The sequence below is a fragment of the Apostichopus japonicus genome, chromosome 14 (assembly GCF_037975245.1).
Source record: "Apostichopus japonicus isolate 1M-3 chromosome 14, ASM3797524v1, whole genome shotgun sequence".
NCBI classification, from domain to species: domain Eukaryota; kingdom Metazoa; phylum Echinodermata; class Holothuroidea; order Aspidochirotida; family Stichopodidae; genus Apostichopus; species Apostichopus japonicus.
In genome coordinates, this window is record NC_092574.1 from 22,354,697 (window position 1) to 22,378,712 (window position 24,016).

A 24,016-nucleotide genomic window follows, 5' to 3' on the forward strand; every position below is an offset into this window, starting at 1 on the left:
TTTCTCTACTGATTTTCAGTTTTTTTATTCTCTATACGGTCAAGTGAATAAGTTGTACATTGAGTATAAACTCAATAAATTATCATTTTTACATTGTGATCGACAGTAGTAACCAAATTAAGATGCAATTTTGCAAGCATACGTTAACACTATAGCCACTTGTAAATCTTTACGATGTTAAGGCTCACATTTACTGCGTCCATTTTATTATCGCGTGCAGCGCTGCATTGAAAAAGATTCTGGTTGGATTTCAATTATAATTCTCTTTTTCAAAATCAGGAAAAAAGTCATTCTTTTCAACTTAGGACAAAAGGAAAACAAAACACCATATTTTGTTGTTTACTTGAAGATTTATTTGTGAATGTGTGCATGACTAAAGTACGATTTTGCCTTCATTTTGTCTGTTAAAAAATATCGGTATCGTATCGGTATCGGACCGATATTGGGATGATAATATCGGATATCGGCCAAAACCGATATTGGTGATATCGGCGCAACACTACTCGAAAGTATACAAAAACCCGCCTCACCATTCCCAACAGCAGATTTACTGTGTATATTGAACAGGCAGAGTAGATGAAAATACAAGTTATGGTTGATGGTGTCTCATGTCACTTTGAAAAGATGAACCTTTTGATTACTCCCTGGAACGCCAAACGAACGTTTCATCGACGTATATATTTTTTCTGTATAACTCATTTATTTATTTATCTCCAATTGTGTACAATAGGAAAGGAAGTCTCCTATAAAGTCTTAAAAGACTAAACAACTAAGTAGACTCCCTGGGAGAAAAGAAGAATATACAAATATATATAATACAGTATATACGTAAGGATTAAATATACAGATATAATATCCTAATGATGCTGAGATGGATACGTGAATAGATTATATAATACTAGTACGAGTTAATAAATTCCTTTTTCAAATGTCTGGTGAAGTGGGTTTTGAAGTTATAGACTTCAATTTTTTTGATAGATCATTCCAAATTTGTATTGCTCTATTACGAAGACCAAATTTCCCTATGTTACTATGGTAAAAGTTGCAATGAGCGTTGTCGGCTTGTTTTGTGTGATGGTTATATGTAAGACTCGATTAGTACAAATGATATAAAGTCCTTAAAAGTGACTGGCAGTAATCCTTTCCATGCTTTGTAAGCAAAGGTAGCAACCTTGACTGTTATAATATCACCAAGTTTTAATAAATTTAGGGACTTGAATATTCCACTAGTATGTTCAAGTGGTGGGGCATTATCAATGTGACGTCTAGCCCTTTTTTTTGGGGAGAATATTTAGGCGGTCAATGTTAACATTGTATGTACCAGACCAAATAGTTGTACAGTAGGATAGGTGTGGCAGAACTAATGTTTGATAAAGCATTCTAAGGACATGCTGTGTGAGGAAATAGTTCAGTTTAGATAATTTACCAGTATTTTTATCTACAGTGTTACATACTGACGAAATATGGTTATTCCAAGAAAGTTTGCTATCAATATCAATACCAAGAAACTTAGTTTCAGTTACACATTTAATTATTTTACCGTCCATCGTAAATTCCTTATCCCAACGAAATACCGCTCTTCTACTACTTAAAACAATATACTTAGCCTTATCAATATTACTACTTAATTTGTTAGCTGCGAACCAATCACAAAACTTATCCAGTTCACAAGAGAGACAGTACTTTGGAGTGAATTTACGTTCTTCGAGTGAAAGAAAAGATTGGTGTCATCGGCAAATAAGACTGTATGAGCGATGTTGGAGACATGGCAGATATCATTAACGTATATAAAGAACAACAAAGGACCTAATACAGAGCCCTGAGGCACACCGCAGACGATTTCACAAAGTCCAGAATTTGAATTCTTGTGTTTGTTTACATGTAAGCCGGTATGATCAGGGAGTAGTTATGGAACAACTAGTGAGTTGAAAAATCCAGAACAGTGAAAAAACTTCCAGCCTCCACCGGGATTCGAACCCCGGCCTCCGGCTTTATACGCGGGCACCCTAACCACTATAGACTATGGACGCTGATTGTATGTCCAGAGGTTCGAAACCAGTAAGCCTAGGTCGGAATTCCACTGTAGGCGTTTTCTCCTGTATCGAACAACACTAGTTCTGTCTTGGTGACATATTTGCCTAACTCTAAGGACCAATTATAATGCTAACCAACTCGAAATCATGTGTGATTCCTTAAGCCGGATCTCGAAAGAGATACTTTGAACTGACTTTGTCAACGAAATGGAAAAAAACGACAATATATATATATATATTTATATATATATATATATATATATATATATATATATATATATATATATATATATATATATGTGTGTGTGTGTGTGTGTGTGTGTGTGTAATGACAGAGAGTAAGGAAGAACAAACAAAACAAATCAAATAGATTCCGTTCTTCTCTGTACGTGGTGGCAACTTTATTGGGGGTTATGTTTAAGCATGGTAAGAGGGCGGTGGATAATATCTACTCCCGGAGATGATCGAGTAAATTACTCTAACATGGCGACTGATGAGCTACATATCTCAATAAATGACGGTAATGAGAACAAAATAGTAAGATACGATATGGCTGCCGTTGAACGTAAAGCAAGGTGATTTCGTAATGAATAGAATAAAGAGAGAACGAACAGGGCTTACTTAGCGAAACCGCAAGGGCTGAACAAGGAACGCCAAGTAGAACAAAAGTACGTTGGAGAGTACATGTACGTTACGTAAATAATCAGTAGCCTAATGGGCACTACCTCACACACATATATATATATATATATATATATTTATTTATTGGTTGGCGCGCAGCGTACAAGAAAATGTCTGGTTTTGATACCCCCAGATCACCGGAAATGGCACATCTCGGGCTTGAAAATGACCAACCAGATGCCTGAGAACCAAGTATTTCCCAATAGTTTTTTACCCATCCATATCCTTTTGGAAGATTGTCACCAGTCACACATCATGTTCGACCTCATCGCATCTCCTGCATAAAACTTCGTTGAAGGAAATGGAAAAAATACCAGATATTTCCGAAACCGAGCACTATATACACATGGACAGTTTGGAGGCTGTTCATCCTGGAACGCCATTTTCATGCTCACTGATATGATGTGATATCTTCTGTTTTGCTTTACAAATTCGAAAAATTGATATGAGACTGAAATAATGAACTTTTATCTGTTTATTGGCAATGCCCCACATTCTTTTGATATCGAAAGACGCACAGTTTTAATTTAATTACACAAGGTGATGGCTTCGATTTTCTATTTGCCTTCAGTTTAGGGAAGACCTTGGGGTTTTCATCCCTAGATATCGCTAGATATTGCTATATGTCCATACAGTACAGTGTCTTTGGGATTTCTTGGGATTTCTTGGGGCCTGATTTTGGGAAATTGCAAAAATCGGGATTGGTCACACTCCATTTAGGTCAGTGCACGAACTCTGAACGTCACTAAAACACAACCCGATCACTTTTTATCGATGAAGTGGTGTGTTGCCGGATTTTGTCAAAGTCTTGGTACTACTGTTTAAGTGTAGTTTCGTAACTCATCGAGAAGCGATTAGAGGGGTGGGCGTAGGATTGTGGGACGCGCGTTTTCATGCAGATGGGAACAATCTCAAGATGTGATGGGTACGTCCGCCCCTCCCCCCCCCCCGGCAATTATACGCCCTTGGATCAACTACATGATATTCACAGGAAATGTGCTAAATTCTCAAATCGCATTGCGGAATTTAATTTTTAGATTCATTGTATGAGTTACGGTAAAGGTTTGGGGTAACAATTAGCATTCAAGTCGGGGTGTATAACATTTTATCTCTGGATGACAGTGTTGCACCGAAGGACATATGTCTAGTGCGGTTCGCATATAGAAATGCGTCATGTTCCCCGATCACTCAAGTCGAGTTCAAGACCAGCCACAGTTGGTTTCATAGCACAATTGTACAATTGTTTAAGGCGTCCATACACACACACGCGTTATGATAGACCATATATAGTATATATATATATATATATATATATATATATATATATATATATATATATATAAAGTATATATATAAAGTATATATAAAGTATACATAGCACAATTCATAGCACAATTGTACAATTGTTTAAGGCGTCCATACACACACACGCGTTATGATAGACCATATATAGTATATATATATATATATATATATATATATATATATATATATTTATATATATATATATATATATATATATATATATATATATATATATATATATATATATATATATATATATATATATATATATATATATATACATATATATGCGATTGACTTTTTGAACTTGAATCAATTCGTATGTTGTCTTGTCTAGTTTGCGTAAGTTGGTTACTCGACAAACCTCAACTTTAAAAATATCATTTTTTTGTCCTGTTGTCGAGTTATGGTAAGTTTGTAACTTGGCCAAAGAGAAACGTATTTTTGTCGAGATATCATGGTATTCTGACACAGTAACTCGAAATTTCGCAAGTCCCCTTATGTTTTCCGTTATAACTCCTTTCTTTTAATTATCTGATAACTCGTAGATATAAAGTCGACGTCCATTCACGATCAGCGTCATGTTTTTAAGTTTGGCAATATTTGGTTTGTAAAATGTTGTACGCGTGTAAACTAGGCTAACCTATATTGTTAAATATACCAACTCAGTCTCCGTGTTTCTTAGTCACTGCTCAGCAAATCGTTTTGTGGCACCTATCTTTTTTTTAAACTGGAATGAATTATCGGTCTTTGTAACAGCTTTTAGGAGACGTGTGAGGAGAGGTGCGGGAAGGGTTGTCTTTCTTTGCGAAACATGTTTGGTATTTTCGGGTCAGTTTCGGTATAACTTGGAATGTTATCTTATTGCCTGTCCTCCAAGACAACTGACGCACACACCCGATCTTTGGAATCATAGGGGCTTGGTTGACATCGTTGCTTATGGTAATGTTCGGTTATATTTGGTATTCTTTCTGAGTAAAATGTATTCACACAAGAATGGAAACGAAAAGTTACTTTGTCAGTTTTAAACTAAAGTCAATTGGTAAAAGTCATAAAATGGGGAAACAGATGCCTTGAACATTTCACTCGTTTGTTACTCTCCTGGGAATTGAAAACTGAAAATAAAAAACAATAACAAAGTAAGAATACTGAACACATTTCTGAACCATGCAAACATAAATAATTCGCGTTAACATTTCAATGTGTTAACACAACAAGTAAAGATGATAAATGATATAACGGTGCTCTTAAACTCTCCCTTATCGCCGCGTTTATAAGCCAAGGTTACCACCTGAATATCTAATTAAGGAAGGATTGAGAAACTGTTCAACAAATCCTATTTCAATGATGTAAAATCATTAAATATGTACTTTGTATTAACCATTTTACTGCAATTAATCCCCTCCTACCCCGCACCCTCCACTGGGTGACCCCCAATAGATCTGGTTGGTGTGATTGTATCACTTACTGGATGTAACCAATACTGATTACCTCTGGCTACACCTCTGTCTCTTTCTCTCTCCGTTGATATGTTTATATTTAGACACAGCTCCTTCGTTAACCAGGTGCGTATCCAGGATTTTCTAACACGGGGGGTGCGAATTACTATCTAAGCGGAGCGCCACCATCGGTTGGCGCACAGCGTACAAGAAAATTTCTGGTTTTGATGCCCCCCAGATCACCGGAGATGGCACATCTCGGGCTTGTAAATGACCAACCAGATGTACACTTTTGCCTGAGAACCAAGTATTTCCCAATTTTTTTTCCATCCATAACCTTTTTGAAGATTGTCACCAGTCACACATCATGTTCGACCTCATCGCATCTCCCGTGGATCATTGCTTTTGTAGGTAATACTACGTAACGGCCCACAATACCCGACAGCCCCACTTTTCAAGGTTTTCAGCCCATTATTTGTTCAGAATTTGAAAATTCAGATTTCTCGTGAATAAACTCACTTCAAAACATACCCATAATGTTGCAAAAAATGCCATCTATGGACAACCAATATAGAAAAAACACCTTGAACCCCTAACAGACCGGTCAAAATTACACGAGTAGAGGGAAGTATGATGAACAATGGTGGTCAGGAAATTTTCGAAAATTCAGACACAGTTAATTTATTGGTGTAGAAATATTAAACCCTCTTATAACGGCTATTATAAAACTTAGTTGAATGAAATGAAAAAATAGCAGATATTTCCGAAACCGAACACTACACATATAGGCGTAGGAGGCGCGGGGGGGGGGGCTCCTGCTGAAAGAAAAATAAATTGCTAAAGGAAATGAATAGTTTAAAAAATATCTCCTTGATAATTAAATTAAAGTTCTAAGCTTGGCCGACTAATTCGCCATTACTAGTGTAAAAGAGAGTTTGACATAATTGGACCTGCATGCTTTTTCTCCATCTACATAAGACATTTGGTTGTTTACATTAGCATCCCGCGGTATACTGCGCAATTTCCACGGACCGTATGGTACACGATGGCATGCGATGTAATAACCGATGCTTGCTTATATGATATTGACATTAACATGTTGAACGCGCGGTTCGCGCGCGAAAAATTTAGGTTATATTTTTCGGGCAAGTCGTTACAGAACCCCAAATCAAATTGGGTTCCTATGACTACACACATCGACAGTTTTGAGGCTGTTCATCCTGAAACTGCCATTTTCATGCTCACTGATATGATGTGATATCTGCTGTTTGCTTTACAAATTCGAACAGGCGCGTAGCGAATAATTTGACAAGGGAGGGCGAAGCCTGTAGGCAAACTATCTCAGCGTAGCGCCACCTTGAGTTGGCGCGAAGCGTACAAGAAAATTTTGGCCGAAAATGCCTCCCAGATCGCTGGAAATGACACTTCCCAGGCCTTGTAAGTTGCATCTAAGCATTTTCTTTTTTGAAATGACTAGCGATATCATAAAAAAATATGCTCCGGGGGGGGGGGCGGTCTCCCCCTTCCCGAAATGCGTCATGTTCCCCGACGACTCGGTCGAGTTCGAGACCAGCCACAGTTAATTGGTTTCATAGCACAATTGTTTAAGGTGTCCATGCACACACGCGCGTTATGATAGACCATATATAGTACATATATAGATACATTAGTGAGAGAGGAAAAATTGGAAACCTCAAAAATGGAGATGTCGGTGTAAGGGTAAGGGTGAGGCGCACGCCCCTTCCGAAGTCCTCGATCCGTCACTGGCTACCCGGCCATGTGTATATAATAGGGATCAGCGCTGTAATGATGTCACTGTTCCTCTCTCCAATTCCCACACACAAAACTGGTTCACTTTTAAAGGTTAAAACTGTATACTGTAAGAGTCCCCTGCCTGGAGGCCTGCAAAGGGGTAACAAAAAATTGATTGTAAGATTGTACTTTATTTTATTTTTTAAGATTTTCAAATAACTCCGCCTGTCCAGATTCAACTATCACTAAAGCTCCATTAGTCAACAATTATGAACTCCTTCCATTCACCGAGTAGGCACAATATAGCTTTCAGCCAAAGCGAGTTGTTATGGAACAACTCCCTGGATATAGGCCAGGTATTGCTTTATCTTTATCTACACAAGGCTGTACAAAAAGAAATTTGGCAATAATGTACGTTATAATGCCAACAATCGCTTCATGCGTTGTTGTATCCCTAACCAATAACCGGCTCTGGTTGGTCAAGCTCCACCCAAAGTTTGATTCTACACGGTGTACTGGTCTATAAAAGATCGGTGGGCCCTGCCCGAAACATCGTTAATCCGGACTAACATGAACCTGCCAGTATGAATCGGCTTTTGATTATAGCTGCTGTGGTCGTTAGTTGCCAGGCGTCAACATTTGTAAACGCACCCAGAGGAAAGGGTTGCTCTTAGTAAGTAGTTGTATATTAATCGATTATCTTAAGTCATTCCCCTCACGGTGCTTTGACCGACAAAACCTAACTGTGATATCGTGAAATAAAGTTTAAGTCTAATTATACAATAACTCGTATATAATTGGCACATATTCATCATAATATACCACACAGCCTAATCATTATAGTTGTGGCTGCTTTCAATTAACACTATACATAGTCATATGTAACGTAACATTGTGAATTTATCCTTTTTATTCTCTTGTCTTACCCAGCCCAAACTGGAAATGTGACTGCAAACTAGTCTACAGCTGTGACGGTAGCAACAAATTTCCAGATGACTTTAGTGACAAATCTATCGCTGGAGAGGTAAAAAATTTGGCCCCTGAAGACTACCAACTGAGGATTCCAGGGAAAAGATGGCGACGAGAGATCTGGAGTCAAGAAGAGTTTTGTAAAAGGGAATGTCATGATCGAATGAATGCGTTCTTGTGTCTTGACGGTAGCGGTGACCCTTCAGATTACTCTGACTCTGCCCTTTGTCTGAAGCTTCTTGCCAAAAACCCGGGTCCGTTTACCCTAGATGGTACTGATGAGCCATGCTGCGAGATATACCTACAGTGGGGTCTTAACTGGTGTCCCGACAAGTGGTACAAACTGGTACAGAATGTTCGGTGTTTGAGTCGAGGTATCAACAGTTCTTTTCCGAAAACGGCTACAGGAGCAACATCTTCGCACGTTTTTAGTGTAGAGGGTGGTTGTACAGCGGATGGAACTCTCGATTTCACATGGTGTGATAGGGTTCCTACATGTCCGGCCGCTTAACCATAAATTGAATATGGTAATAACAGAAGAAAAGCAGCATTACTGTGGTAAATAATTAACTTTCATTTATGTTTAAGATACCAATCAAATTCCTAACGGACAGTTTTTCCTTACCGTAAGTAATCCAAGTACCATTTAATTCTTCCCTTTTTTTTAAATGTTTGATACAATGTTACAAAGAGATGTCAATCATTTTAAGGATATGCAGGGTTTGTTTCTAATTAGCTGTTTTTCTATCCTAAACTTGCTGTTTTGTCAATTTTTAATTTACGTTGAGGAATTGTTTGATGATGGAGTGTCAGGTAGTTTAAACTTCAAAATAATCACAATCTTGTCAGAATTTTGTCAGAATTATACTTGACATATTTTAAGCAAGTATAGGTATATCTGCAGAGTAAGGTTCAATCGAAGTGTATATGTATAAAATATGTTGCTACGGCGTAGATAGTAATGTAACGCAACCCCCGGAGAGGCGAAACCTCATAGCACAGAAATATAAACAATTAACCTCAAACTGCGAATACACTGAAGATGTGTAAATAAGAAAAATATCATTTGCATGTGAAATCCTTTCAAGAAGTTGTAATGTCATTATCGAGCTAATTACCACCGGAATGCACTATTTCGAGGTAGCAAAATGGATCGTTACTTTAACGTTCCTATAAAGAAGTGGTTCTAATATTGTAACATATATGACTTGAATCGCAAAAATATGTATACCTCTGATTTTCGTCATTGTTGAAGTTTGAAATGTTTAAACGAGCGGGAAAAAAGACATATGAAATTTCTAATACACTTTCAGCAAAACTAGTTAGCCACTAAAAACGGTGGTAACAACTCCATCCAAAGTTTCCATTTGCATGTAATTCTCAGAAAATGAGACAAAGTTTTCTATACAGATAAAGATCAATAGATAAATATATGTGGACAACGTAACTACATTTGGTAAAATATTTCCTTAAAGAAACATCTCAGCAAGAATATTCAGTTGAACTACTACAAGTTGTGTTTGCTGAATACCTGACGTAATGAATAAGAGTTTAAATGTCATCTGTATTCTCCCCAAGTGTTAGCCTTCTAAAAATTACTAGAAGTTTTCAAAAGTACTTTGCTGGTGGTTCTGCATCTTAACTTATTTCGAGACATTGGTGAGTTTAAATTAGACAAGAAAATATTTCCGTGAGGTAAAATACTATAATGGTGGTTGTAATATTCTTATTAAATTGGGAGCACGGGTGACAATTTTTCTAATTTCTAGCATATTTGAGGCCGACGCTATGGCCTTTACCCATATACATAAGGCTACAACTGGTGAAATTTGTAACGGTAATGAGTGTTTGAGTACAACAGTTTTATAATTTTGGTAATGGTTGATATAAATGTTTCATAATATCATGATATTATATCTTCTTTGTTTCTTTTCTTGTTGTGTTGTTTTCTGGACGGCATTGAGAACATTGCTTATAATGTCAACACACTTTTTTTATTATATGTTTCGAAGTTGAAGTCGTATGAGTTATGATACACGAAGTGTCCAGAAATATTCAAATCCGCTTCATCTGCTGGGCTGCCCAATTGCTAGGCATACCAGCAACAAGGCATAGAACATAATGAAAACAAACATCTGTCCTTGTATCTGGAATATTAAGTGGTAATAAAAGCGAATAATGGTATCAAAAATGTTTTTGATAGTACATAATTCGCATTTAAGGCTAATATCTCTTTATTTTGCTTTTAATTCTAATGGTATACAGCTATAGACTTTAGGCACAAAGTAAATTTTGATATATGATTCAACGTTACAAAAAACACTGCTAGCAGCCAGGTTTAAGTACAGTTCTATACCTCTCTTCGTATATTTTGAAATATGATCCTTTAAACGACCAGGTTTCATTAATTTAATTTACTGACCATATAGACTAAATACACAGAATAAAATTCCTCAGATACAATCGAAAACTCATTATGAAAACACAATATTTTATTGCCCCATCTGACATGCTAATATTCCTATTGAAAGTCCGCGGGCTTGCTTCACCCTTGATCGACCTATTGAGGGGAGGGCAATTTGCACCACTATTTTTCTGCGTGGGAACGGGGATATCCCGAGCTTGATCAAGCCCCTCGTGAGAGGTGGGGTTAGGACAGCTAAGCCCGGGTAAACGTTGACCAATGTAAATCAACAATTACCTTGGGTTGTAAAAGTTACGATAGATTTTATCAGTTGTGGTTTCCGCCGCTTGCTTATTCCAGTATCGACACAAAACTGTGTTGTATTTTCTAATATTTGTTGTGTGTACAAATGACAAATGCAGTGAGAATAAAGGACATGAGTAGTACACAGTATAGCTGCCCGCATATATCCGCATACATATATAGTTTCAGTTGCTGTCTTGAAGCAGGCGCGGATCCAGAGGGGGGTCCAGGGGGTCCGGTTCCACCCTGCTCTTGGCCAAAAAAAAAAGAGAAAAAAAGAGTGAAAAAAAGAGACAGAAAAAAGAGAGAGAAGAAAATAATTAAATTAAACGCCAATTTTAAACGTGTAGGACGTCAGAAGGGCGGTTATCCTTACAAGTCAGCCAGGTGTGTCTTTTCTGTCAGATGAACTTAAGTGTGCACGCGTGCTACACGTGCCAAAAATGCCTAACAATCTCAATTTTCAGACCGAAGAGTTTCAAAATTGAGGTGGTGTTCGAATTTTTTTGGGCGGTGAGGTGGCAGAGCGGTAGGCTGCATAGGATGCGCCAACGAATTCTTCATGAGCAAACCCCTCACCCTTCCAGAATCTTTGATCCGATCCTGAATCAAATAGTGGTGACGGAACGGGAGGGGGATTGGGGGCTAAAGGCATTTTGATTTTTGTATCATCTCAACTCATCTGATTTGTATTACCATATTTCATAGATTGCTTTATTCTCATCAATTGAGAAATTGCAGACATGAGATCCATATTTTCAGGCTAGGTACATGCAGCTTAGAATACTCGGGAAGTGCCGTTTCCGGCCATCTGGGGGGTTTGTAAAGCCAAAAATTTCTGGTGCGCTCCGCGCAAACCGATGGTGGCGCTCCGCTTAGATAGTCTTACATTCAGGCGCGGCTGGACCGGACAGACCCCCCCCCCTGTCACAAGTCCTGCATCCGCCCCTGTTGAAGACGTCCAGATAATCGACAAAGCCCATTATTATTTCCCGTACAACATGTCGCATGGGACTTAGCAAAGTACGTGGTCGGACGATGAAGTAACAAAGGTTGTGCCACGATAACGTAAAGCGTTTAGTCTACACGCCATAACTTCTTTTACGCAATACTAGCAAAATACGCTGGTAGTGGAAGTTCTTGTTGGCAGCTTGCCAAAAAAAAGGTTTTACATCAATGTCAAGTAAAATGGTACAGTATATAACAGGTGTGAACATCGAGTTGCAACAAAACATTTTGCGCCATGTCTCGAGCCCAACCATTTTCTGTTAGGGCTTACATATTTCTTTTGGGTAAAGTGTGGAAATATTTTTTTCCAGAGTTGTTGGAACAATTTTACGAACACAAAGTCGGCCTATCTGCTATAATAATACTATTGTATTCAGGTTTCAGGTTTATTTGTTTTCATTTTGGAAACTTTGAAAGATCTTTTCCTCAAATGATTTGTTTACGTAACCCCCCCCCCCCCCCCGCGAAAAGTCGTGCCACCCAAAATATTGCTTTTCAGACTGATATTTTCTTGCGCAATGCATTTACTTTTTCAAAGCTGGTAAACGTCGGCTGTATCGGGAACGTCCCGGTAGAAAATAGTACGTTTGCGCTGCTTGGATGATGTAAGCACGTGCCGAAAACACCCACTGCCTAGCTGTCGATCGCTGCTCGTAGAAAATAATACGTATGCGCTGCTTGGATGATGTATGCGCGTGCCGAAAGCACTCACTGCCTATACTGTAAACAATAGTTAGTCAATATGACTAAAAAAATGTAGTCACAACCATGTCTCTATCGACCAGTTTCTTCTAGTCATTTGACAAGATAACATTAGTTTTGTGAATAATTAAATCGAGTTTTCTGACTAATTAAAATTAGTTCTACTACGATGCCTCTATCGACCAAAGCTTAGTCCAGTGACCAAACCATTAGTCATTGCAACTGTGACTACTTTATTTAGGTCACAAGACTAGTTTAAGATACTAATTAAGTACTAATTAGTTAAGAAATGAGATAGTGACACACATTGTATGTTTCGTGGTAATTTTTATTAACATTCAGTATTAATGTAAAATGTGACAAATAAGCAATCCATTTAAAAGTCAGCTCATAAAGAACAGTAACAAACACTAAAGGTTTAAGAACATTTAAAACTAAAATATATATTTCTGGGACAATTGGGAAAATTTATCTTTACAAAATTGTCAAAATCTTTTCCGATAAAACATCTTGAGAATACTCATGGGATTACTTGAAACGCTCCTAAGCCATTAAGTTGGCAGTGTTCAACAGTTTTCAAACAATTAGATCCCCTGATGACCTTAACTACAAGTTCTTAACGACCCTCATTGTCCACTGACCATGCATTATTATGGGCTCCATCAGTTTCATCAAAATAGCAGCATGGAAGAGATGTGGATAGACAGATAAAGGGAAAGTTTGCGAGTACACAGCTCAAATTTGAAAAATAGCACTTTAGCCAAATAAATTATCTTAATTTATATTTAAATATGAATATATATAACATATATTTATTATACACAAAATAATATATGTAATGTAATGTAAATAAAATCTTATATAGCGCACTACGCGCGGTGCATCTGTGCGCTTTACAAACAATCTAGAAAATACATTCCCATAAAACATTAAATAGAAAAAACAGTAAATACATATACCATCTACAGAAATAAACAGGAATATGAGATTGAAAAACTAAAAAAAGTACCGGTGAAGCGTAAAGCGATAAAACAGATTGACTACAAAATCTACAATTTGAATGCAAAAAAATCATATAAATATCATATAACTATTTATAAATTTATTTATAAAAATAATAACCCATGTCAAAATTAAATGGTATAAAAAGGCCTTGAGCAGCTCTATATGACCTTAGCTGTTAAAAGGGCAAGACAATATCCTTATAATTATCATCATCTCTAATTAGGATAAATAGATATGTTACCATGACAAGCTAAACAAAAAAGTGAGCTTAAAAGTGAACAATTGACCAGAAATCAAATCTCTATGTCTTACAACATCTGACCACTACATTTAAAACCAAAAAACATATAAGTCACTTTATGAACTTGGAAGTGATATTATTCTGAGTTTCTGACAATTGATGTGATGGTACAATATTAATGCAGAACATGTAAGTTGAATATGTTATTATCTTTGAAGCAACACTAGGGTGGAACAGAAAACAAAGTAGTTACAACATTTCTAGAAGTACTTTATCACAAACCATAGGCTATGTCTTGAAAGGTAGAAAATTACCTTTTAGGTCAATTTTGGGGTACATTTTAAATGAGGTCTCCACATTCAATCACACTAACCTCATTTATTGATTGTAATTATTTCCAAGTACACTGAAGTCCATGTTAAAGACTTGCCCGATATATCGATCATCATTTGCTGATAATTTGAACTTTGCTTGATCCCAAAAGTGTGCGCAAGTACACAAACAATGATCTTATACACTATACACTTATGTGGGGCTTATAGGCATGCACTATAGCATACTAGTAGTATGACCGGTGTGCAATATCGAATATTACTGGTGTGCAGTATTATGTGTATGTATATGGCTAGACAAGTCTCTACAACTACAATTTCTGCTGTGAAATTATTTGTCATAAGTATTTTATGACTCACCCAGTTTTTCTATAAGTCAATGATGAATACTCAAGTGAACTATATCTTTGCATTACACAAATAAATATCCTTTTTTTTTTCACTTTTGACATACAGTTGTGGTAAAGTTACAAAGGCCTAAAGACATTCGATTAAGTATATAACATTTGTGCTAGCCACACTCTGTAAATGCAATGTAAATTAGCCAGTTATATTGCACCATTGGCACAGTATTTACGGAACACTATGTATGGCCCTTGGTAACACATATCAGACATTATGCTCACTACGCTGAGCTACATCTACATGTTCCCCAGGGGATATCCCATATCATTGCAGCCATAAAGCAGTGCAAATGCTATATTTTTGAATTACCTCGCAGGGTACCCTATACACCCGAGTAAAGAGAGGCAATTGAGATTAAGTGTCTTCATTAAAGATACATACTTATCGACCAGGTTGGTACATGAACCCACGATCATGGAATCATGTGTTCAGTGCCCTAACCATTCCGCCAAAACTTCTCTGTCTTTACGTACTGTGGTACGATGATTGAGTAAAAATAATGACGTCATTGGTCAAAGCTGAAGGCAATAGAAAGTAAACAAACAGAAGACTAGAACATTCTCGTCACGCTTACATACATGACATGCATAGTGAGTGCCGGTTCGTACAAATTTATGTGACTAATTTATTTTAGTCGAACGACCATGCAATTTGGTCTGCAACTAACGAATTGGTATTGACTAGCTAACTCTAGTCAATATGACTAGACTTTTGCCATTCGTGACTAACTAACGTGACAACCATGCCCGCGTTCGTGGGAACGGACTATTTGGGTGCCCCAGCTGTTATTTATATGAAGTTAAACGTTTTGAATAAGTTAGAAGTTATAAAGAAGTATGGATTCATATTAACTTTAAGAGCTGGACTGAGAAACCAAAATCATCATCAATTTAGCCAAAAACGGACCATTCAAAAGTTTGTATATATATATGTTAAAGGCGATATCTTGAAAAACGGAATACCTGTAGAAAAAATCCTAGCAATATAATATTCGTTTTTTCTTGGACTTCAGAATATCAAGATAGTACTCCTTCCTAAAGGTTTTCCTTTAAATGTATGACTGTTGTTAGTTCAGTAATTCACTGAATCGCGATTGTTAGATACTCAACATTGGACAAATGTTGAATAGATTTAATGAGCCAAACAATCGTTTGAATAACATGGCCGATACAGATTCCCGAACATTTGATCCGAATTGTAGTAGATTACACACCGCTTCCTTTGCCCCAACGGTCGACCACTTCTATACACTACTTATATAGGCTGCCCTCACAAACAAGCATGGAAACATATCATAACGTATGCCCAAGAAACGGTCAATTATTTATTTCCCGGGTGGTACTCTAAAGTAGCAGCTCCCTGATAGAATAATGAACGAAAGCTGGTTATTGCTACATGTAAGTAAACAAGTGTTAAATTACCGTCGTTGGGAGGTGTTATGAGGTAGTTTTGTATTAAGAAGTAGAACCGGATATCTCTCTGTACATACTCATATATGACTGTGTCTTGCTTTTTTTAATTAGAGGACTCAAAGTCTTGCAACAGAGAGTCTGATTTAGACGAGAGGGTTTACTAATTCCTGTCATTTACCACTCTAGGTCATGTGGCTTAGCCATGTAGTCAATTATATTTGAATGGACACATTACAAGTCAAGTTGTGTATTGACCGTTATAACTAGAACATATCTCGCATGGAACGTAGCAATGGGGAGAAATAGCTTAAAATGTAACATGCGAGTGTTATATATGACAAATTATAGGCATATACTTCGGATATAACAATAAATCAACACTTTTCAGTATTTTGGTCAGGAATCTTAATCGAAGTGCATCCTTGAAAGGCATGGGTCGGGGTGGGAAGAGGGGGAGGGGTCGTTGGCTTTACACAGGGCGGGCAGATGTGTGTTATACTTTAATTCTTCCGTAGATTCGAACTTTTCGTAATATGTAGATTTCTTTGCAGGTTGGTGGAAACGAGAATTTACATATTAGCCAAATTACTTTTCTTTCTTCTCATTTTCTTTTTCGAACTGATTCCAATCTGTTTAAAAAGTCGATACTTTAAAAAAGGCGCTCAAGGTAGATCCTGGACTCGAAAACCAAGGTTCTTAACTAACCCTTTCTCAATCCCAGCCCCCCCCCCCCCCTTCATGAAGACTGTGATCATGATGTGATCATGACAATGTTTCGTCAAATGTGCATCATGAGTGCCTTGGAAAGTTAATAAATACTACACATGTTCTTAGCCAAAAGGCTGAATAGCGGACAATTCCCTGTACTTCTTCTACACAAAAAATCATTTGCTACGAGCGCTTTATGGCAAGCCAAATGACCGGAAACCCGGATTTGTCGGCGACAATCCAGGACTCTCGACCAATAAGCCTTGATGTTCGACCGATAAACCCGGATTCGTGAATGATTAACCGTTTTCCCCGCATTTACTAGATAGTTAAATATCTAGCAGTTTCTAAGAAACCGACTTTAGACAAGTTTCCAGACAGAATTGGGAATTGAAAGAAAAACAAAACAAATAAGCTGTGCACTGATGCAGGAACTGGTCTTAACGGAACAATACATATCGTGACGATGCAAGGGTCACTCTTTGGATCATCTTGGATTATAGCTTTCTTTCTTGATATCTGAACAGACTTGTTGCGAATGTGCAAGATACAGAAAAGTGAATTATCTTAACCGTTGGATGGCTACAAAAAAAAGAAAAGAAGATGTGCACTGATGTGGAACGTGATTCTAATCCGGAATAATTCATTTGTGAAAAAGGGTCAAGCGTTTGGGATGTTGAAGTTTCTTGATTTCTGCATAGTTGTTGAGCTCGTGAAGACATGGAGAGGCGTACATAACTATCCAGTGAAAGTACAAAGTGCAAGGCGTCACGAACCGCGGCCACTAACCAATAACCGGCTCTGGTTGTTCAGACTCCACCCAAAGTTTGAATCTAAATGGTGTACTGGTCTATAAAAGGTCTGTGGGCTCTGCCAGAAACACCATTAATCCGGACTTACTTGAAACTGCCAGCATGTATCGGCTTCTGATTATAGCTGCTGTGGTCGTTAGTTGCCAGGCGTCATCATTTGTAAACGCACCCAGGGGAAAGGGTTGCTCTTAGTAAGTATAGTTGTACTATTAATCCATTGTCTTAAATCATTTCCTTCATATGTGCTTTGACCGACAAAACCTAAATGTGATATCGTGAAAATAGTTTGAGTCTAATTAGACAATATTCGTATATAATTGGCACATATTCATCATAATAAATAACACAGCCTCATCATTATTGTTGAGGCTGCTTTAAATTAACACTATTTATTTAGTCATATGTAACGCAACCTTGTGAATTTATCCTTTTCATTCTCTTGTCTTACCCAGCCCAAACTGGAAATGTGACTGCAAACTAGTCTACAGCTGTGACGGTAGCAACAAATTTCCAGATGACTTCAGTGACAAATCTATCGCTGGAGAGGTAAAAAATTTGGCCCCTGAAGACTACCAACTGAGGATTCCAGGGAAAAGATGGCGACGAGAGATCTGGAGTCAAGAAGAGTTTTGTAAAAGGGAATGTCATGATCGAATGAATGCGTTCTTGTGTCTTGACGGTAGCGGTGACCCTTCAGATTACTCTGACTCTGCCCTTTGTCTTAAGCTTCTTGCCAAAACACCGGGTCCGTTTACCCAAGATGGTAGTGATGAGCCATGCTGCGAGATATACCTACAGTGGGGTCTTAACTGGTGTCCCGACAAGTGGTACAAACTGGTACGGAATGTTCGGTGTTTAAGTCTAGGTATCGATCCTACTTTTGCGACTCAGGCTCCAGGAGCAACATCTTCGCACGTTTTTAGTGTAGAGGGTGGTTGTACAGCGGATGGAACTCCCGATTTTACGTGGTGTGATATCGCTCCTACATGTCCGGCCCCTTCATCATAAAATGGATATGGTACAAACAGAAAAAAAGCAGCATAACTGTGGTAAATAATTAACTTTCATTTATGTTTAAGAAACCAATCAAATTCCTAACGGACAGTTTTTGCCTTACCGTAAGTAATCCAAGAACCATTTTTGTTTAAATTTTTGATACAATGTTACAAACAGATGTCAATCACTTTGGGGATATGCAAGGTTCGTTTCTAGTTAGCTGTTTTTCTATCCTAAACTTGCTGTCTTGTTAAGTTTTAATTTACGTTGAGGTTTTTTTTTTATGATGGAGTGTCCGGTCTCTTAAACTTAAACATAACCACAATCTTGTTGGAATTGCTTGACATATTTTAAGCAAGTGTGAGAATTTCTGTAAGTAACGTTCCATCGAAATGTATATGTATAGAATATGTTGCCACGGCAAAGATAATATTGTATCGCACCACAGGAGCGTCCATACATTATAGCACAGTAGCCTATATGAACAATTAACCTAAAGAAGTGAACACTTAAATAATTATAATATCATTTGCACATGAAACCATTTGAAGAAGTTTTTATGTCACCATCGAGCTAATTACCAATGGAATGCACTATTTCGAAGTAGCAAAATGTATCGTTACTTAACGTTCCTATAACGAAGTTGTTTCTAATATTGTAGCATACCGTATATAACTAGAACCGCATAAATATGTTACCTCTGATTTTCGTAATTGTTGAAGTTTTTGAATGTTTATGCGAGCGGGGGCAAAAAACATAATTTCTACTACACTTTCAGCAAAGCTATATAGCCACTGATAAAGATGGTCCACAGTTTTCATTTGCATATAATTTCAGAAAATGAGACAAAGTTACCTATACAGATATAGATCAATTGATAAATATATGTGGACATCGTAACTACATTTGGTAAAATATTTCCTTAAAGAAACGTCTCAGCAAGAATCTTCAGTTGAACTACTACAAGTTGTGTTTTCTGAGTACCTGACGTAATGAATAAGAGTTTAATTGCCATCTGTATGCTCCTCAAGTGTTAGCCTTCTCAAATTTATTAGAAGTTCATAAAACTACTTTGCTGATGGTTCTGCATCTCTTAATTATTTCGAGACATTGAAGAGTTTTAAATCAGACAAGAAAATATTTCAGTGAGGAAAAATACCACAAAGGTCGTAGCAAAAATTTTGCTGCCTTGGAAGCACAAGTGACCAATTTTCTACTTTCTAGCACATTTGGGGCCAAACCTGATGGCCTTTTTCTTATTTACATTAGGATAAAACTGGTGAAATTTGTAACAGTAATGAGAGATCGAAAACAAGAATTTTATAAGTTTGGTAATGGTTGATATCAATTTAATAATATATTGATATTGTATTTTTTCTTGTTCTTTTGTTTTCTGAACGGCATTGAGAACATTGCTTTTAAAGTCAACAAGTATATGTTATGAAGTGTGTGGAATTTGAAGTTGTATGAGTTATGATTCAAGAAGGATGTCCAGAAATATCCAAATCCGCTTCATCTGTTGGGCTGTTCAATTGCTAGGCATACCAGCAAAAATTCATCGAATAAATGAAGAAAGTAACATTTGTCCTTATATCTAAAATTTTAAGTATTAATAAAGTGAGACTAATGACATCAAACACGTCTTTGATAGTCCAAACGTTGGCTTTTAGATTAAGATCAGTTTTAATTTGGCAAAATTATAATGATATTACAGCAAGGATGGCTTTAGGCACATAATAAGTTGTGATATATTATTCAACCTAACGAAAACACTGCTAGCAGTCCAGGTGCAAGTACAGTTCTATATAACACTCTTCCTATATTTGAGATACGGTTTCATTAATTTCAGGCACTAACGTTATAGACTATATACACAGACCATTAGGTCACTTCCTCAGGTACAATTGAAAACTTAGTATGAAAACACGATATTTTATTGCCCCATCTGACATGCTAACAAGACATTATTATTCCTTTTGAAAGTCCGAGGATATGCTTTACCCTTGATCGACCTATCGAAAGGAGGGCAAATTGCTCCACTCTTTTCTGCGTGGGAACGGGGCTAGCGCGAGCTTGATTTAGCCCCTCGTGGGAGTTGGGGTTAGGACAGCTATAAGCTCGGGTAAACGTTGACAACAAAAAAACTCAGTATATAAACAAATACTCATCTGATATTCTAACAAGACATTCATATTCATTTGATAGTCTTCTAAGGCTTCCCCGTTATTTATATGAAGTTAAATGTTTGAATGGGTTATAAGAAGTTATACAGAAAAATGGATTAATATTAACTTTCCGAGCTGGACTTGGAAACTGAAATCATCATCAATTTAGCCAAAAACGGACTATTCAAAAGTTTGTTTATATGGTTAAGGCGATATCTTGAAATACGGAATGGATGTAGAAACTATTTCAGCAATCTAATAGTTGTTTTTCATGGACTTCGGAATATCAAGATAAAACACCTGCTTACAGTTTTCCTTTAAATGTATGACTGCTGTTAGTTCATTAAGTCAATCGCAATTGATAGATACTCAACATTGGACAAATGTTGAATAGATTTAATGAGCCAAACGATCGTTTGAATAAAATTGGACAATACAGATGCCCGAACATTTGCATCAAAATTGTAGGAGATTACACACCGCTTCCCTTGCCCCAAAGTAGTGGCGCGGTCGACCACTTCTATAAACCATTTTTATATGTTTCCTCACGGGGAAGCGAGGAAAACATAACTTAAAGTATGCAAAAAAGGTCAATATTTTAGTTCCCCAAATCTCGAAAATGCGATCCTGCAGGGTAATAATAATAATTATACTAATCATCATCGTCATCGTCATCGTCATCATTAATTTCGCCATCGCCTTCATCGTCATCGTCATCGTCATCGTCGCCGTCGCCGTCGCCTTCATCGTCGTCGTCATCGTCATCGTCATGGTCATCGTCATCGTCATCGTCATCGTCATCGTCGTCGTCGTCGTCGTCGTCATCGTCATCGTCATCGTCATCGTCATCGTCATCGTCATCGTCATCGTCATCGTCATCGTCATCGTCATCGTCATCGTCATCATCATCATCATCATCATCATCATCATCATCATCATCATCATCATCATCATCATCATCATCATCATCATCATCATCATCATCATCATCATTCTATGACGGTGCTATCACTGAGTACGTTAAAGAGGTTATGAATTGGAAAATGTCCATGTCTTGGAATGGTTAATCTGCATTACTACAACACCACCGACCCATGCACAACCTCCCGTAAATACGGCTTCAAACGCCAGAAATTCGCTGTCAACGTATTCCAGGCGCGTATCCAGGGGGGGCGTTGGGGCGCGCGCCCCCCGGGTAAGAAAAAGAGGAGAGAAAAAAAAATGAAGAAAAAGGAAAAAAGGGGGGAAAAAGAGGAGGAGGAGAGGAAGAAAGGGAAAAGAAAAAGAAGAAAGGGAAAAAAGGAGAAAAGAAGGGAGTAGAAGAAGTACGCCAAGACACCGGGAAGAGTAAAAGGAACAGTGACATCATTACAGCGCTGATCCCTATTATATACACAGGGTAGCCAGTGACGGATCAAGGATTTCGGAAGGGGCGTGTGCCTCACCCTACCACTTATACCGACAACTCCATGTTTGACGTTTCCATTTTTCCTCTCTCACTCATGATCTATATATATACTTTATATGGTCTATCATAACGCATGTGTGTGTATATACGCCTTAAACAACTGTAGAATTGTGCTATGAAACCAACTGTGGCTGGTCTCGAACTCGACCGTGTCGTCGGGGAACATGATGCATTTCGGGAAGGGGTCGACCGCCCCCCCTTCAGCATATTTTTTATGATAGTAATTTCAAAATAGAAAGTGCTAAGATGCAACTTACAAGGCCTGGGAAGTGTCATTTCCAGCGATCTGGGAGGCATTTTCGGCCAACATTTTCTTGTGCGCTTCGCGCCAACTCGTGGTGGCGCTACGCTTAGATAATTTGCCCACAGGCTTCGCCCTCCCTTGGCAAATTATTCGCTGCGCACCTGTACGAATTTGTAAAGCAAACAGCAGATATAACATCATATCAGTCAGCATGAAAATGGCGGTTCCAGGATGAACAGCCTCAAAATTGTCGAAGTGTGTAGTCATAGGAACCCAATTTGATTTGGGGTGGGGGGGGGGGGCTGTAACGACTTGCCCGATAAATATAACCTAAAGTTTTCGCGCGCTCCGCGCGCGTTCACCATGTTAATGTCAATATCATATAAGCACGCATCTGTTATTACATCGCATGCCAACGTGTACCGTACGGTCCGTGAAAGTTGCGCAGTATACCGCGGGATGCTAATGTAAACAACGAAATGTCTTATGTAGATGGAGAAAAAGCATGGAGGTCCAATTATGTCAAAACTCTCTTTGACATTAGTAATGGCGAATTAGGGGCTGACCCCCCCCCCCCCCCCCGCCTCCTACGCCTATGTGTGTAGTGTTCGGTTTCGGAATATCTGCTATTTTTTCATTTCCGAAACCGAACTTTTATTATAGCCGTTATAAGAGGTTTTAATATTTGTACACCAATAAATTAACTGTGTCTGAATTTTCCGCGAAAATTTCTGACCAACATTCTTCATCACACTTCCCTCTACTCGTGCAAGTTTGACCGGTCTGTTAGGGGTTGTAGGAGGTTTTTCTATATTGGCTGTCCATAGATTAAATTTTGTGCAACATTATGGGTATGTTTTGAAGTGAGTTTATTCACGAGAAATGTGAATTTTCAAATTCTGAACAAATAATGGGCTCAAAAGCTTGAAAAGTGGGGCTGACGGATATTGTGGGCCGCGACGTAGAATCACCTACAATTGCAATGATCCACAGGACATGCGATGAGGTCGAACATGATGTGTGACTGGAGACAATCTTCAAAAAGGTTCTGGATGGGAAAAAAACTATTGGGAAATACTTGGTTCTCAGGCAAAAAGTGTACATCTGGTTGGTCATTTTCAAGCCAGAGAAGTGCCATTTCCGGTGATCTGGGTGGTATCAAAACCAGAAATTTTCTTCTACGCTGCGCGCCAACCGATGGTGGCGCTCCGCTTAGATAGTAATTCGCGCCCACCGGGTTAGAAAATCCTGGATACGCCCCTGTATTCCCTAGAGACCTCCCGAGCTGCCACTCGTAAAAGCAGCCCACCGCAGTTCATCTGACGTCATCAAAGGAACCATTTCAGCCAAAGCCGACTCCCCGCTGTTTACCGACACGGCGTTATACAGTTTACTATACATGTAACCACAACACTCTTCTCATCAATGAAAATGTCTCCTCCCGAATCTTCCGATTCCGAGGAAATGAGATATTCGTAAGCTTTGACGAAAATTATTTTCTTGAGGAAGAAGAGGAGTAAATAGTTTTTGAGGGTGATGAAGATATCGGTGTTTTTCCCTATCAGTTGAGCCCCTTGCAGAAGAATTGTAAAACGATCCCGATGGCCGAGACGCGTCGCTGCCGATCGAAGT

At 38.1% G+C, this 24,016-nt stretch overlaps 2 protein-coding genes across 2 annotated transcripts; both read left to right on the forward strand.

Annotated features, from left to right (window-relative positions):
* The first annotated feature begins 7,754 nt into the window (after positions 1–7,754).
* Positions 7,755–10,088, forward strand: LOC139980145 (uncharacterized). The gene is made up of 2 exons (XM_071991572.1): positions 7,755–7,883; positions 8,141–10,088. Exons 1-2 carry the CDS (start codon positions 7,795–7,797, stop codon positions 8,688–8,690), a joined length of 639 nt encoding a protein of 212 aa, XP_071847673.1. The 5' UTR covers positions 7,755–7,794; the 3' UTR covers positions 8,691–10,088.
* Positions 10,089–17,410: 7,322 nt separating this feature from the next.
* Positions 17,411–20,086, forward strand: LOC139979654 (uncharacterized). The gene is made up of 2 exons (XM_071990664.1): positions 17,411–17,702; positions 17,964–20,086. The coding sequence occupies exons 1-2, from the start codon at positions 17,614–17,616 to the stop codon at positions 18,517–18,519; spliced, it is 645 nt and encodes a 214-aa protein (XP_071846765.1). The 5' UTR covers positions 17,411–17,613; the 3' UTR covers positions 18,520–20,086.
* The last annotated feature ends 3,930 nt before the right edge of the window (positions 20,087–24,016 follow it).

Coding starts and splice junctions, on each gene's coding strand:
- LOC139980145 (XM_071991572.1), top strand. CDS start 7,795: ATGAATCGGCTTTTGATTATAGCTGCTGTGGTCGTTAGTTGCCAGGCG. Junction 7,884..8,140: donor AGAGGAAAGGGTTGCTCTTA/GTAAGTAGTTGT, acceptor TGTCTTACCCAG/CCCAAACTGGAAATGTGACT.
- LOC139979654 (XM_071990664.1), top strand. CDS start 17,614: ATGTATCGGCTTCTGATTATAGCTGCTGTGGTCGTTAGTTGCCAGGCG. Junction 17,703..17,963: donor AGGGGAAAGGGTTGCTCTTA/GTAAGTATAGTT, acceptor TGTCTTACCCAG/CCCAAACTGGAAATGTGACT.